Source organism: Poecilia latipinna, unplaced genomic scaffold (assembly GCF_001443285.1).
Source record: "Poecilia latipinna isolate Pla-1442-1.1 unplaced genomic scaffold, P_latipinna-1.0 Scaffold727, whole genome shotgun sequence".
In the NCBI taxonomy this organism is placed as follows: domain Eukaryota; kingdom Metazoa; phylum Chordata; class Actinopteri; order Cyprinodontiformes; family Poeciliidae; genus Poecilia; species Poecilia latipinna.
The window spans coordinates 254,491-270,131 of record NW_015113343.1 but is presented as its reverse complement, the minus strand read 5'-3'; the positions used below and the strand labels follow the sequence as shown (position 1 = coordinate 270,131).

Genomic DNA, 15,641 nt, shown 5'->3' with positions numbered 1-15,641 from the left:
ATATTCAGTCAAAATTAAGGCTTTATGTCTATTTAAAACATGACTTCTGCTAAAATATGTTTTAATATTTACTCTGAATGCACCGATTTGACATTTCAGCCGATATTCATGTTTTTGCACCATAACAGAAAAAATCTATATTTTATCTTTGTCACATGACCAAACACCAGATGACCGACCCGCTAAACTCCCTCTAAATAACTAATAATAAACTTTGATAAAAACTAAAACTTATTGGCCCAGTTCCACTTATTGATTTTGTTTCCATTATAAAAACAGATTTTTAGTTTCTCTAAGTTTATGAAAAAACAGGCCAAACTCCATTAGTCAAAGATTTAAAGTTTATTTTGTACCGAAGGGTGAAAAATAAATACCCAGTGAGAGAGAAAACTAAATGTGGCGTTTGGATTTAAAACCTAATGTTTAAAATGAGAAACATTGTAAACACGGCAGAAATCAACCTGCTTATGGAGCCAAAGGTCATATTTCTGATTTCCTGTTGCAAATGAACGGTTTTCTCGTTAAACGTTCAAACAACTTCTTTACACAAACGGCAGAGTTACATTAAAACAGCAGCAAACCCTTTAAATATGCAAAAAAAAATTAACTTTTAAGATGTCCCAGAAAGACTTCAGAACATATAAATAATCTTTGCTGTGATTGAGATGAAAAAAGCCACGATCAAAGATCCCACAGACACTTTCTCGACCCGTTGAAGCATCTTAAACACAAATACTGCAGATAAACGTTTTCCTGTTGATAAAAACCGAGGCGTCTCAGATGAAGGACAGTTTCTTCTTAAAGCTTATTCTACATTTTCTATTAGGAGAAACTAAGTTTTCTTCTAGATCACAACTATAAACATTTTGAGAAAAGAGCAGCTGAGTGCAAAATGCAGCGGTTGTAGTTCCTGGTGTCCACCAGCAGAGGGAGCCGAGGGAATTCTTAAAAACATGAAAAGAGGAAAAGAGTCTTGATTTGAACCTGTTTGTGTTTTCATGGCAGGAACAACCTGAAAACAAAGTTTGCTACAACCTAGCACCAGATTTCATCTCGATGAATTTCTCAGCTTACAGTGAAGAACTTTCCCGGCAACATGCGATTATTTCCAAGCAGCTAAAAGTCTTTTCTGTGTTTCTGCTGCTGCTGCTTTCCTGTCAAACGATTCCATTTGTCCACAGGCAGGTGGCGCTGGAGGGGTTAAACTTTAGTCACGCTGGTTGGTTGTTCACTTAGCGGCTTCTCCTCCTCTTCGTCGTCTTCGTCTCCGCTGAGGTCCAACCTCAGGTTGTCCAGAGTCTGACGGATCGTCAGGTTGTCTTTACGTCTGTCAGAAACACAGAAAACTTTGTTTAGTCCTTCATTTCTGAAGCCGTTTCTAAACTATCTGAAGTTCTTTTTCCTCCAGAAAGAAATTTTATTTCAGCCCAAAGTGAAAACATGAAATCCCTCAATCCTCTGTTAGCATTAGCATGCTAAGTGTTAAAGGTCATGGAAGGTCAATTGAAAACATTATGGCAGCACAGATCGAGGGAAATTTTTACATTTTTCATCAAAATCTATGTTAAAATATATAAAATATAATTTATTTTCTGATTGGCTGCCAGTCAAATTCATCAAGCTAACAAGAAATGGAAAAGGTTCATTTTGAAATGGCTCATTTTCAGATTAAAAAAACTTGAACTTATTGCCCAAATGGAAGAACAAAAACATTTAGCACATTCGTCATCATTAAGCTAATTTCTGTTCAGTTAGCCTGCAGGCTGCGGTTCGTACTTGGTCTGCAGGTGCTGGTCCAGCAGCTGCCGCTGCAGCCGGCTGCTCGTCTCCCTCTCCTCCGTCAGCTCCCTCTGCAGGTGGCGGTACTGCGCCTCCTTCCTGGTCGCCTCCTCCTCCGCCTCGTTCAGCTGCCGCTTCAGCGTGCGCATCCTCTGGGTCATCTGACAACCACAGACAGCATGTTAGCATGTTGCTAACGCTAACACGCTCTGTCAGATTTAAATGACGTAAATTATTATACTGTGTGATCACAAACATGGGGAAAGTTTCTGATTGTAGTTTTCATGTTTCTATGTCACTCTGCTGCCCCCTAGTGGACGGAGGCTGCAGTGCGTATTACCAGGTCTTTCTGTTCGTTGGCGATGCGGGTTTCCTCCTCCAGCTGGTCGCTCAGCTCGTTGATCTTCCTCTCCAGTTTACTGATGGAGTTCGTCAGAGTCGCCTTGTTTCTGCAGAAACACCAAAAGACGTTTAAAAAAACAAAACGGAGCGGGCAAGTCCAAACTCGAGACCAACACTCAGTGAACGACGGAGAATCTGGGCCAGGAAGAAATGAAGCGACGGCTCGGCGGCTCACCTCTCCTCGGCCCTCAGCGCGCTCTCCAGCTCCTTGGCCCGGCTCTCGGCCCGGGACACGACGTCCTCCTGAACCCTGGAGCTCTGCAGCTCCTCCACTTCCATACGCAGCTCCCTGATCTGGACACACAGGAAAACCAAGCGCCATCTTTAGCAGGGAAAACGCTAGCGGTGAAGATGCTAGCAGCTCCATTGTTAGCAGGCAGATGTGGGTAAAAGACCTAAACTTTGTATTTCGGTAAAAGTAAAACTACTTCAACTCATTTTTACTCAAAAGTATCCGTCCAAGAAATTCAAACTAAAAGGAAAAAATATTTGGCAAAAATCTACTGAAGTACTGAGTAACTGATGAAATTATGAATCATTTAACAATGGCATGAGGTTAAAGGTTAAAGGTCACCTGTCTCTCCATGAAGGTCTTATCCATTTCCAGCTGGTCGTTCAGATCTTTCTCCTGGATCAGCTTCAGCTGCAGCTGCTCCGTCTGAAACACAGCAGAAAGTATCGGCGCCGGTCCGGTTGAGGTCCCGGTTCAGTGGCGGCGCTCCGCCTGCAGGTGGCGCCCTACCTGCTCGAGGGTCTTCTTGTGCTTGGCGGCCCAGCGCTGCTCGCTCTCCAGCAGATCCTCCAGCTCCGTTTCCACGTCGATCAGCTTCTCCTGTGCAGCAGAAACACAAACGACTCGGCGTTTCATCATGGAGAGTTTACTGCTGAACAGGATTAGCATAATTAATGCCTCATTAACCCCAAACTGATGGTTGAATGTCTGGTTAATTCATCTGGACGTCTCTGCTTCACAGAAAAACATTTAGAAACTAAAAAAATATTTTAGTGCTGAAAAAGAAACTTATTGCTCATTTCTTATAAATAAACCCAGAGAAGAAACTGACCTACTTAACCTGAGTTTAATAAAGACTCAAACATTTCAGCAGAAACGATTCCTGCACCGTTTCACCATTCTGATAGCAAAAATTCACAGAAAACCAACAAATCCATGTTTTTCTTTATTATTATTATTATTATTATTATCATTTGTGTTGATACATTATTCTTTGAGCCAATTTTCTCCAAAAAACTGTCAAAAACATTGAGTTAAGGTAATGCCCGCTCCCACCAGCAGAGGGCAGCATTTCTCACTATGCAGCTTCCTGTCATGTTAAAGTCTCTGATCAATATGGAGCAGAAATAACATAAAAATGAAGCAATTTAAGTTATTTAAAGAATGAAAATGTTGGTCTCTAATCTGTCATAGTTTTTATTCTACTTGTAGATTTCATAAAGTGTTTATTAAGGAAATAATGAACAGATTATTGAGATAATCCTCTATTAATTTAGTTGATGGTTAACTAGTCGTATTAAGAAAGGAAACTTGATGAAATAAAACATTTAGAGCAGTAATTAAGCCAAAACTGTATAAAATAATATATAAGTTATCATTTAGGATAAGAAAATAAAACTTTATAAATCTGTTTTACTAGAAATCTTTTAAACTTCACCTGGTCAATTCAGCAAAAAATAAAAATAAAAAATATCCTGTTAAGAATCATATTTTTCTGTCCGATTATTCATAATATATAAGCCGACATGTTATTGATATTAAGTAAAGCAGAAAAGTTTTAAGTATTGTTAGAGAAATATTTTGCTACAAATTATTAAAAATTCACTAAAGAAATGCAATAAAATGTTAATTCTATTATTTAAAAAGGATTTTAATTGTTTTTTGTATTTTTTGTTTCTAATCAAAAGGTTTAAGATGTTAAAAAATCAGCAGAATTTTTTATTTTTTTATCCAATCATTTGACAGAATAATTGATTAATAATTATTAGCAGTCCTATATTTTTGCAAATATCTCTTTTTTAAAAACTTTTTTTTACTGTTTTTGATCATCTACACCATCAGGATCCTGTGAGTTTTTCCCTCCAGGTTTTGGGTTTTTGCTCAGGCAGTACCTGGGCCACCTTGAGCTGCTTGGCCAGGTCGTCCTTGGCCTGGTTGGTGCTGTGCAGCTCCATGGTCAGGTCGTCCACCGTGCGCTCGGCCTGCCTGCACTGCAGCTGCAGCCGCTCCCGCAGCTGGATCTCCTCCTCCAGGCTGCGCTCCTTATCGATCAGCTTCCCGGACACCTGGACCCGACAGAACCAGAACCTGAAGCAGCAGCCGCAGTGGCGGCGAAGCGCCTGCTTCATGTCTGCTGCAGCTGAGTACCTCTCCCTGCAGCTTGCTGACCAGCAGCTGCAGCCTCTGGACCTCCTGGTCCTTCTCCAGCAGCGCCTCCTCCAGCTCCTCCACCCTCATCTGGGCGTCTTCACGCAGCTTCAGGTGGAGGTTCAGTTCTGCTGAGTTCTGGGTGGACGACTGCAGCGCCTCGCTGAGCTGGAAACAGAAGCAGCAGTTAGCGCCGCCTCTCACAGCCCAGAAACCATCAGATTAAAGGTTTCTGCACCTCCTCCTCCAGCCTGAGGATGGTGCTGTTGAGCTCAGACGTCTTCTTGTCTCGGGTCTCTTTGTCCACCTCCATCTCCTCCAGCTGCCGCTCTGCCAGCCACAGCTTCTCGGCCAGAGACTGGGCGTGTTGGGTTTGTTTCTCCAGGTTCTCCTGAACGGCAAACAGCAGAAGAGAATCAGGAAGTAGAACCAGGAAGTAAAACCAGGAAGTAGAACCAGGAAGTAAAATCAGGAAGTAGAAGAAAGAAGAACCAGGAAGTAGAAGCAGGAAGTAGAACTCAATGAACAAACATGGCCGTTGAGACAGCAGCTCGTCTGGTTCTACCTCAGCATCCTGGATCTTGTTATTCAGGGACTGCTGCAGGAAGTTGAAGGCGTACTCCTGATTGTTGGCCTCCACCATCATTTCCCGGGCTTCCTTCACCTCAATCTGCAAAACCAACAACAAACGTCACACAGACTGAAGCCAAACAAACACCACCTTCTGTTTTAATTAACATCTTAATAATTGAATATTTTAGCTAAATCTTTTACAGAACCTAAATTCTGTGATTTGCTTGTTTGGGAAGAAAACATTAACCACTGAACAATTCAAGACAGCCGCCACGGTCATCTAAAAATAATTATTTTTTACATTAAATTTGCTAATATTTATCACAAACTAACATTTTTGGTGTCAAAAAATAATTAATATTTTCCCGATCTTGTGTTTCCTTTTATTGGTGGACATTTTTCAAAATGGCTACCATAGTTGTGAAGAATGTCTGTTTGCACTAAAATCAGGAGTAGTTATTGCCAGTGTTGGACACACCTAACCAAAAAGTTAGTTTCACTAACTGCTAGTTTGCTAAGCAAAAGTATTAGCAAAGCTAATGATAAGCTAATGCTCACAAAAATGAGCAAAAACTAATGCTAAACTGCTAATCATATAAAAAAAACTAGAGAAAGCTAACGCTGAACACAAAAAATAAACAGCTAGCAATAAACTGCTGAAGCTAATTCGCTAAAAAATATTTAAACAATAGCAGGAGTTAACTTTAAGGTGCTAAACACATAAAAAGTTAGCAGAATAATGCTAACCATTAAGAGGACTGGATAATCGACATGGTTACAGATCTTCATCTCCTTCTAGTTGACAGCTGGTGAGAGACTTTGTTGTAAAAGTCTCATATCAGTTGTCAGACTTGTAAACACCAAAATCCTCGGTTTCAGTTTTGGTGTCTGATTTTGCTGCATATTGTTGCTTCAAAGTTGTATGAATAGTTGAAAACATGTGATGTGGCATAAAGGTCATTAAAACGGGGAACATTTTATGATAACTGGCTTAAAAGGCACAAAAATGGTGGCCATCTTGAAACATGTCCATCATCCTGAATTCAACATGAAAAACATGCGACAGAGGGATTAGCATGCTAATTCTGACAGTAATATTCTGCTCCATCTCACCTCCATCGCTCGGCATCGCTCTCTGAAGCCCTGGCTCTCCTTGTCCATGTCGATCATCTGCTCTCTGGTTTTCTTCAGCTCGTTGTTCAGCTGGGCGTTGGTCCTCAGCAGGTCCTCGTTGTTCACCAGCAGGGCGCGCATCTCGAACCTTCACAGGACAATCGAACCGTTACCGATGAGGTTTACACTTCAGATGGTAGCAAATGAAACAAAAAGAGATACAACTGCAACAGACAAAAACCAATTTATGCAATTTCAGACTATATGAACCAATGCTAAGGATTCCTAAAGTATGTTCATTGGACCACAGTCAGTGGTTCATTCCCACCTACAAACCCAGGTTTTAAAAGTAAGGCCTTAAACTGTCTTAAGTTCTTTAGAAAATGTTCGCTGGCCTTAAATACATTAATCACAGGTCTTAGATTTTGTTGTAGCAAGATTATAATCACAAATACTCTATGTAGTTATTTTTTCTCTTCTGTCAGGCAAAAGTTTGAGTCATCTCGCTGCGTTCTGTGACTCAAGATGGTTGAGGCTACAGCTAACTGCTAGCTGCTAATATACCCCTGCTTGCCAACTAGCTAGATTTTTTTGTGTTCATTTTTTGTGATCAGTGCAAAATTACTTCCATTTGGCTGGATGATTTCACTACTGAATCACTTTTGCTGCCAACCCATTCTAGGTTAGCATTACCTGCATTCTGTTTCAAAATAAATTTTAAGCTAGGTGGCACAGAGGTAAAAGATGCAGGGAGCCATTTTCAACGGGAACAACACAAAGCTGCTGCCAACAGTCACAAACGCACCCCAGAAGTTTCACTGTTTTTCTATGCTTCATACAATACGATGTCCCAACAAAGCACAATATTTATGGTTTTTCTTTTCCTTAAATTTAATTCAGGGTGGCATTAAAAAAGCCTTTAAAAAGTCTTAAATTTCACTTTGTGGAACCTGCAGATATCCTTGGTTCAGCTGAAGTGGACTTTGGTTCAGTTCGAGTGCAAATGTGAACACCAAGCAGACCAGAGACCGCTCCAAAAGCAGGAAGTGGACTACACCACAGGGTATTCTGGGTAAATACAACCAAAACAAATGCAAACTAGAGCTAGCAGGAGAAATGGCTAATGGTCTTTAGCCAAAGACAAAAGAGAAAACCTAAAACCACTAAAATCTGACATCACTCCATTTGTTTCCATTCAGCCCATAACTCTCCCCAGATTGACCTGCGTTATTCAATCTAGCAGATTAATCAGGATTAAGACATTAAAGCATAAATAGTTGAAACCATCTCTGACGATGCGGCTCATCCGCTCTGACCTGATCTGGTTCCTCTCTTTCTCCATCTCGACGCTCTCTGCTTCCAGGAAGGCGTTGCGCTGAACAAAACACACAAAACATTAGAAATATTGTTTAATAATTCAGTCACCTTATAGCTGATGAACCAGATTTTTAATGGTAAACTCTGGTATTATTGGTTACAGCAGTCAGAACCTCATGGAGCTCCTAGCTTAGATAAAACCAAACAAAATGTCTTTAAATCTTTAACTTTTATGCCAAATTTAGTCTAAACTGAAAATTTCAGTTCAGTTTATTTATACAAAACAAATGTTGCAACTACAGCAGGTCCAGTTCATGTTGAGCAATTAGAATATATTTAAAAACTCAAGAGAAAAACTATATGCATTTACAACACAGTCTGATGTATGCAAATGCCTGAGATTGTGCACCTTTTCCCTACTAACGTTTTCTTCCTTCCACTTAACTTTCTGTTAATATTTGCTTGGATAAAGCACTCAGAGCTGCCAGAATCTTGAATAATGATCTTTAATGATCTAAATAAAATAAACTTTTTGGCATTATTTTAATTCAGATTAGTATTTTATTAATGTGAGGTTTATTTTTACCTTCTGACAGACGTCCAGTTGTTTGGTCAGTTCTTCTATGAAGTCTTTCTTATTCGGTGCTCCCAACGTGGCGGAGCGCACGCTGTAGTGAACAGGCGCCACCTGCTGGTCAGATGTGAACACAGTAAAATGTACTTTTTAGCCACTAAATATTCTTTTTGTGTATTTTGAGTGACTACGAAAAAGAGGTTGTAATACTATATGAATACAGTAAAATACAAGAAAGTCATAATAACAGATTAAAGTTTAAGTAAGATGAGGATAAAGTTGAATAATATGAAAAAAATTGTAATGGTACAAGAATTATGTCATAATATTATATAACAGTTGATGTTTTTGTTGAATGAACAAAAACCCTTTAAATCTGAACAAACTTTAAACATTGTTTTTTTTCCCATTGGCTTTCTTAAAGAGACAGGCGCGTGTTTTGTACCGTGTTGTTGATCTCAGGCCTTCTCCTCAGGGTGTCGTAGGTGGAGAAGCGGGTGCGCTGGCCGGTCAGCGTGGATGTGGGCAGGCCGATGGGGCTGGTGCTGCGGCTGTTGAAGCTGTACAGGTTCATCTCTGAGGTGGCGGGGGAGAGTCCGCCCTGAACCTGGAGACAAACGCAACGTCATCCGCTGAAGCTCCGGCTCTCCGCTTCACACAGAAACCAGAAACGCACCTTGTACTCGGACATCCTGTAGGTCGGGGTGTAATCCAGGGACGTGGTCGTGGCGTATGGACTGTTGAAGACCCGGGGAGGGCTGTCGACAACGCCCGTCTGAAAACACACAACAGCCGTTCAGTTTACTGCCAGCAAATAAAAACAGAAAAAACAAATTTTATGCAAACAAATGCAGCATTCTGATGCGGAGCTGGGATCAAGACAGTTATTACTTTAACAGGAAAACCGTGACATCAGCTGTGAATTATTGTTTCATTTCTGCTGGTGGGACGTTAACGTGGAGACGGAGAGTTAGAGCCAGACTGAGAGAAGTTAAAAATTACAAAAGTAAAGTCAAACTATCATGTAAATAAAGCATCAAAGTCATAACACCAGAAAAAGTTATGAATATTCTAACATTTTAGGATTAACAGAATTAATCATAATGAGAAAAAAGTCATAAAAATATAAAAATAAAGAATAAAGTCAAAATAATATGAGAATAAAGTAATAATTCCAGCATAAAGTTATAAAATTAAGTGAAGTTGTAATAATACACAAATAAATTTGTAATAGTAGACTACAGATGTAATATTTCAATAATAATCAGAAAAATATCAAAATAAAGTCATAATATGACAAGAAAACTGAAATTAAAAAAGAAAACTACATGAATTAGTCTTACCCTTAAGATGAGGAATGTTTTGCATCTTGTGAAATTATAGTTTGGTATCAGTTTTATAAACAGGAAACTATTCATCTTTTAACACATCAGTATCAAATTATAATCAGCAGCAGGATTTTGAATATATTTTGAAGAAAGAATCATTGGATAACTATCAATGCTTTTTTTCTCATTAAAACAACTTTTTTTCCCTCGTAATTTTATGACTTTTTTCTGCTAATATCATAACTTTATTCTTGTAATTAAAAGAAAATCCTCTCAGTTTGTCTCCATTCCTCCATCGCAGTACATCAGATGTGATTTTTGTAAAATAAAAACATTAATCGAAGCCGAGTTTCTGTGCTCTGATTGGAAACTGTGAGTCAGCCGACGGAGCAAAAAACCTTCAATCTGTGTTTCTTCCAGAAGGTGGCGCTGTGCATAAACTGAAAAGAAAGATTAGATTGGATTCATTCTGTAATAAACAAGTTACTGCTGGAAGGTTTGGGGATAAATCAGTTAATCAAATAATCTGATTAATTATATACAATATTGTACCCAGTTAAATGAAAAATAATTAGTTGTTATTTATTTATATGTACTTTTTACCCGTTTACCTAAATAAAGGCAAAAACACTTATTAAAAATATTTTTTGATAAGTTTAGAAATGTGTTTGGTATATATATTAAATACATGTAAGTTTTTAAAGTTCTTGTAAAAAAAACACCTTGAAAAAACTGGAAACAAAATTTACATCATAAAATAGTTTTTCCTGTATTAAAATGCTTAGTGATAGCCTTAATTATATTATTTTCTAATATTTAAAATTTGAACAATTTACTAAAGTTTTCACTGTTTTGAATTTTAAAACTTAACTCTATCTACTTTATGGGTTTTTTGTTGTTGCTTTTTTTTACATATGTGAAGTAAAGTTCCTTTAAAAATAAAAAGTCTCTGAAGATTTAGAAGATTAAATAAATTACATATTACATATACATTACATATATTTTGACCCTGTAAATCATTTTTAGACAGTTGCTTTAAATATTTTTCATATTTTTGGGAGCAACTAATGTTTTAAGTATTGTTTAATCTTCATTTTTTGAAAAACATTAAATTAAATTATTTTCTTTCAAAACTGAATATTTTTTATTTCATTATTGACTTTAAATTGTTTCATATATGTTTAAGCTAAGTAAATTCCTTTACAGGTAAAATAGTAGGTCTCAAAATGTATTTTTTATACATTTTTGATATATTTAATAGTTTAGGTTTCAACTATTGCTTAATGTCATTTTTTAAATAGTAAATAAAGTTTATTTTTACATTTTTATGTATATTTTTATACTTTTCATATTATTTATTTCCTTTACATTGTTTTCCCCATATTTGAGGTTAATAAATTCCTTTGAAGATAAATGTTAAGGTCTCTAAATCTTATTTTTTATATTTTTGAGGATTGAACTATTACTTAAGCTTTAAATTTAGGCCTTTTTTACCCAGAATAAATCAACTTCACGGCTTTTTGACATAAATTCAAGACAGACCTTCAGATTTCTGCAGAGGAATTAAATCAGTTCCCATTTCCTCCATGTGATGGCGCTGTTAACTCTAGAATGACTGTTATCCCTCAGCATCTGGTTTCTATTTGGCCCAAATTTAATCTACCAAAATCCCTTGCACACACACACACATTCTGGTCTTCCTCACTCACTCTGTCGGAACCCGTGTCCCAGTCCCGAGAGGCCAGGGACTCCAGGGACCCGCGGAAGTTGTTCGTCCCCATCCGGGTGGTCTCCCATCTGGAGAGCAGGGGGCTTTTGTCCCCGACCGACCCGCCGCCGCCCGGCCCGTTGGACTCCCTGCTGCTCAGCCCGTTGGTCTTCAGGTCGTGGTTCATCAGAAGCTGGTACTTGGGGTTCTGGGTGACGATGGTGGCTCTGGGCGTGGACGGCTCCTCCTCGGATGGGCTGTCAGACTGCTTGTTGGAATCCACTTCTGACTCCTGGAGGACGGAAGCAAAGGATTCAGAGGAAAGCTGGAGATGCAGTTGAGGAGTAAATCAAAAGATTTAAGGCGTTTTTATTCCAACGTGAAGGAACGGATCAGCAAAAGCAAGATTTGGAAAGTGTAAAGAGTTAATTTTAGAGGTTTTTATTACTCTAAAAACCTTTCATGTGTGGATACAAGCATACACAGTGGTATGCTCACCCTTTGGTCATATGTTTTCAATATTTCCCATTAGCCGCTTGAATTTCAGGATGACAGCAATTTTTCAAGATGGCCGCCATTTTTGAGCCTTTCAAATCAGTTATGCAAGGTTGAGGCAGCAATGGGGTAGAAGTAAGAAATACTCCCACCTGCAGGTGGGAGTGTGCACTTAAACCCAAAATAGTGGAAAACATCCACCTTGTTCTACTTTCTAGGGAATCAAAATATTGTCATTATTTACACTTTTTCTCAAGTCAATGCAAAGAAGAAAATGCTATTATGGACAAAACACTCCCCAGTCTTCCTGTTTACTACTTTGTCTGTTCTTCTCTAATTTATTTCCTTATCCAGACTCAGAAATATAAAGTTAATTTCTCATTTTTTCAACACTGTAAGAACCTGCGGGTTTCTTATGAGGCATCATTTTGGTAAAAGTGACCTAAAGAATCAGGTTCAGGGCTGATATCAGGTTGTAGACCATCGTTTTTCCAACCTTACATCATCACACTTTGTGGAAAAGCTGGCAAACAGTTCAGAAAGCAAACAAAAACAGAAGCAAAATTCAATCAAGCAGATCCATCAGTTTAAATATTTGTTTTGTGAAATAAAATCAAGTCATTAGTGGCATAAAAAGGAAAATTTGGTGCCTTGTAGAAATATCTTGAAGCTACTTTTGTCTCAACCACAACCTTTAGTGAATTTTATTGAGGTTTTCTGTAATGAATCAACAAAGTTATAAATAATTACAACATGGAGAGAAAATGATGCATGTTATTTACTTGCAAATAAAAGTCTAAAGAGCTTTGTGTCTATTTTGAGACGATGAACTATGTACAAAGCTTACAACAAATAGTTTAAAGTTTTATGTAAATATTTCTCAAACGCACATAATTTTTATCCCAATTACCTTTGTGTGGATCTGTCAGTGTAATTTCCAAATACATCAAAGTTTGTGGTTGCACCAAGACAAAATCTGAATTAAAGAGGTAGAAGTGTTTTTTCAAGGCATTGTAGGAAAAAAATAAATCAACGATGAGAAAGAGGTTGAGTTGACGATTAAATGATAATGTGCTCTAAAGGTTTGAAGTGGTGCTGTGCCTTTAAGTCGGATCAATAATCATGCAAATCGATGTTTGATGAAACGTCCAGAAAGGTGCAAAGTTCCCCAGATCAGTGCGGCTCGTCTGGATCGGATTTGATCCTCCTTCTCTTACCGATCCCAAGCCAGAGTCGGCCACCGAATCTCTACCAGACTTCGGAGTTTTCAGTTTGCTCGTTGTTTCTGAATCCGTCTTCTGAGTGCTGCCCTCTACTGGACTCTCAACCCTGGTGGTTATCTTCGTGGATTTGGCTCCCTTCTTAGTCGACTCCGCCTCGTTCTGTTTGGCGTCTCTGGATGGAGTCGCCGTGATGGTGGGAGTCGAACTCCCAACCTCTTCGACGGCACTCGGCGTGAAAACACTCAGCTTTGACTTGGAAGAGTTCAGCGACTCCATGGAAACCGACCTGAGGATTCGTCTGTGTCCAGAGAAAGCGCTCTGAGATGAAAACAAGTACGGAGTCGGACCGGAGAATCGACTCAGCAGGTCTTTGACGCTGTCGGCTCGCCGCAGGTTGGAACCAACATGGCCGCCATGTGGTCCCTCTTTACTGGGAATCTGGGAACTTACTGGCCGATGCTGAAAGAGGTAAACACAGCAACAAATCCCCCCACACAGCTGTTAGACAGGACTCTGATCCGGAGCCACACTCTAACCGATCCTGTAAATACACACAGATCTGGTAAATATTACCCATCGGAAAGAGCAGGAGTAAAATATATAAATATGTCTCAGGTTTCTGCACAAGTTCATAAGCAAAAAGTCAACCTGCTGATGAATCAGCAGTAAACCAGTGAGTAAAGACATTTAGTAGAGGCATGAGTATATAAAACATCACTGCAGTCCAGCACAGACAAACGTAGCATCAACCAATCGCCTCAAATTATATGAAACCCCGATTTCAATCTGAGCTTCTTTACCAGCTATTGAATGTGGGAAGTAAAAGAAAGTAAAAATCCTAAATAATTAATATTTTACATTTTCAGACATTCAGCTACAGTAATGAATGTCTGAAAATTCAAATCAAGTCAATATTGTGAAAACTCTGTAATAAAACTTCATAATTAACTGAACCAGATGCTTTGGAGAAATCAATAAAAATGGCTGGAAAGTGTTAGAGTAAAACAGGAACTGGGAGGAGGGGAAGGATCTGTGATAACACAGCATTGTGCACTTAGGATGCATCACTGAAGGAACAGTCCAGTTGTTTTGGTCACAAATATTTCACAGCAAAAACAATTTAATATCAACAAACTAAGTTTATATGAAAAGCAGTTTTCTAATTGTGACCTTTTGTTTGTTGGCAGATATTAATGACAACTTCGTGCTGACAGACAGGTTCTGTCTATATGTTGAGTTTGGGAAAACTGCAGAACAATTCAGAATAAAATGATTTGTTGCTTTAATTAGGACAAAGTGTTACATTAAAAAAAACTAATTACGAGAATAAAGTCATAATATTACAATAAAAACGTCGAGTAGAGGAATACAGTCGTACAGTGAGACTTTATTCTGGTAACATGACTACTCTCATATTTGGACTTAATTTGCACAGTATTACTTTATTTTCTTAACATTATAACTTAATTCTCGTATCATTTTAACTTTATTCCCATAATATTATAACTTTATTATATTATTGCGACTTTCTCATATTACAATATTTTTACTTATTACGACTTTATTCACATATTATACCAATTTTATTCTGGCAATATGACTTATTCTCATGATTAAATAATTTTTTCTTCTCCTGTCCATAATACTGTGCCATATTTAATCATTTAAATCTCTCTGTCCTTACTCAGGTTAGTTATTTATAATATTTTTCTACAAATCTACCTTCCTAAAACACATCTTCTCTAAATGTTGGTGAAAACCAAGAATGATGAATAATACAAACATAATGTCCTGTTATATCCCTGATATAAGGCTGGATGTTTATTTCAGTGTTAATAAAAGGCTTTTTCTCTGTGCATGGCGTGTTCAGTGTGTGTAGATGTTGACTGATAAATGCATTCATTATGACACACAGCCCAGAGTGTTGTGTGTGTTCCCATCCTGACATAAATCCCTCCTGAGAAACTGCAACATCTGCTCACTCATATGAAAAAATTCCCAGCCCTCCCCCCAAACACACAGCTTCCCACTTTCTCACACAAATAAAAAGCAGACAAACAACACGGCCAAGCCATGAAAAAAATCCACTTAATTCAACAGAAAGAGGAGAACAAAATAGAAAATGTCAACTATATTTTTTTGCCAGAAAAGTAAAGAAATCCTGTTGAATAAATCCAACTTTAATTAACAGTCATAACGAGGGAACTGATGCCACTTAGAGAAATGAAGTGGCGGACGTCCAGGGGTTTAACTTTCCAGAGTGGCCTTAATCCGGGGACTCGCCTGAGTGCCTCCCCCAGGGACGGAGAGCCGAGGCTGGGGCGGGCCGGCCGCCCGGGCCTGACGGCGCGGGCTGGCCGGGCTTTGGGATCACTGCTAATCACTCCGGTATTAAAATGTCCGCAGGCCGCGGTGGGATTAGCTCCGAGCCGATGACTTTTAAAGTTATTATTTTTGCCCTGTGAGTTCAGGCTTCCTGAGCGCTGGAGTGTCAGAAACGGGCAGAAGCTGCTTGTTGTCTCTGCTCATGTTCAGAGCGCTGCGTTGAGAGTGGAAGCCAAGTTAATTTATATCAGAATATAGAAGACCACCAGAAATCTGGAACATTTTCATTCCATTTTCAAACTAGAAAGTATTATTTTCCTAAACAGCAAAGAACATAATAGTACTCAAAACCTAGTGGAGTTAGCAAGATGGCTAAATGGATTAGCTGTTTCAAGCTAGTTCGATTTAATAATAGATAAATAAT

The 15,641-nt window shown here is 38.6% G+C and overlaps 1 protein-coding gene across 4 annotated transcripts in view; it reads right to left on the bottom strand.

Annotated features, from left to right (window-relative positions):
* Positions 1 to 321: 321 nt before the first annotated feature.
* LOC106955338 (cingulin-like protein 1) overlaps positions 322 to 15,641 on the bottom strand; it is a 45,144-nt gene continuing 29,824 nt past the window's right edge. For 2 of the 4 annotated variants that reach the window (XM_015045457.1, XM_015045455.1), the window contains 17 exons: positions 12,887 to 13,351; positions 11,176 to 11,466; positions 8,815 to 8,913; positions 8,584 to 8,745; positions 8,151 to 8,255; positions 7,564 to 7,622; positions 6,248 to 6,395; positions 5,127 to 5,231; positions 4,800 to 4,952; positions 4,562 to 4,729; positions 4,306 to 4,479; positions 2,924 to 3,013; positions 2,756 to 2,839; positions 2,357 to 2,475; positions 2,120 to 2,228; positions 1,777 to 1,940; positions 322 to 1,327 (listed from right to left, as the gene is read on the bottom strand). In XM_015045457.1, the coding sequence (XP_014900943.1) occupies positions 1,201 to 1,327; positions 1,777 to 1,940; positions 2,120 to 2,228; positions 2,357 to 2,475; positions 2,756 to 2,839; positions 2,924 to 3,013; positions 4,306 to 4,479; positions 4,562 to 4,729; positions 4,800 to 4,952; positions 5,127 to 5,231; positions 6,248 to 6,395; positions 7,564 to 7,622; positions 8,151 to 8,255; positions 8,584 to 8,745; positions 8,815 to 8,913; positions 11,176 to 11,466; positions 12,887 to 13,351 (2,622 nt within the window). In that variant the 3' untranslated portion in view covers positions 322 to 1,200. The remainder of the gene's footprint in view (positions 1,328 to 1,776; positions 1,941 to 2,119; positions 2,229 to 2,356; positions 2,476 to 2,755; positions 2,840 to 2,923; positions 3,014 to 4,305; positions 4,480 to 4,561; positions 4,730 to 4,799; positions 4,953 to 5,126; positions 5,232 to 6,247; positions 6,396 to 7,563; positions 7,623 to 8,150; positions 8,256 to 8,583; positions 8,746 to 8,814; positions 8,914 to 11,175; positions 11,467 to 12,886; positions 13,352 to 15,641) is intronic. The other 2 variants (XM_015045456.1, XM_015045458.1) reach the window with 2 other exon arrangements.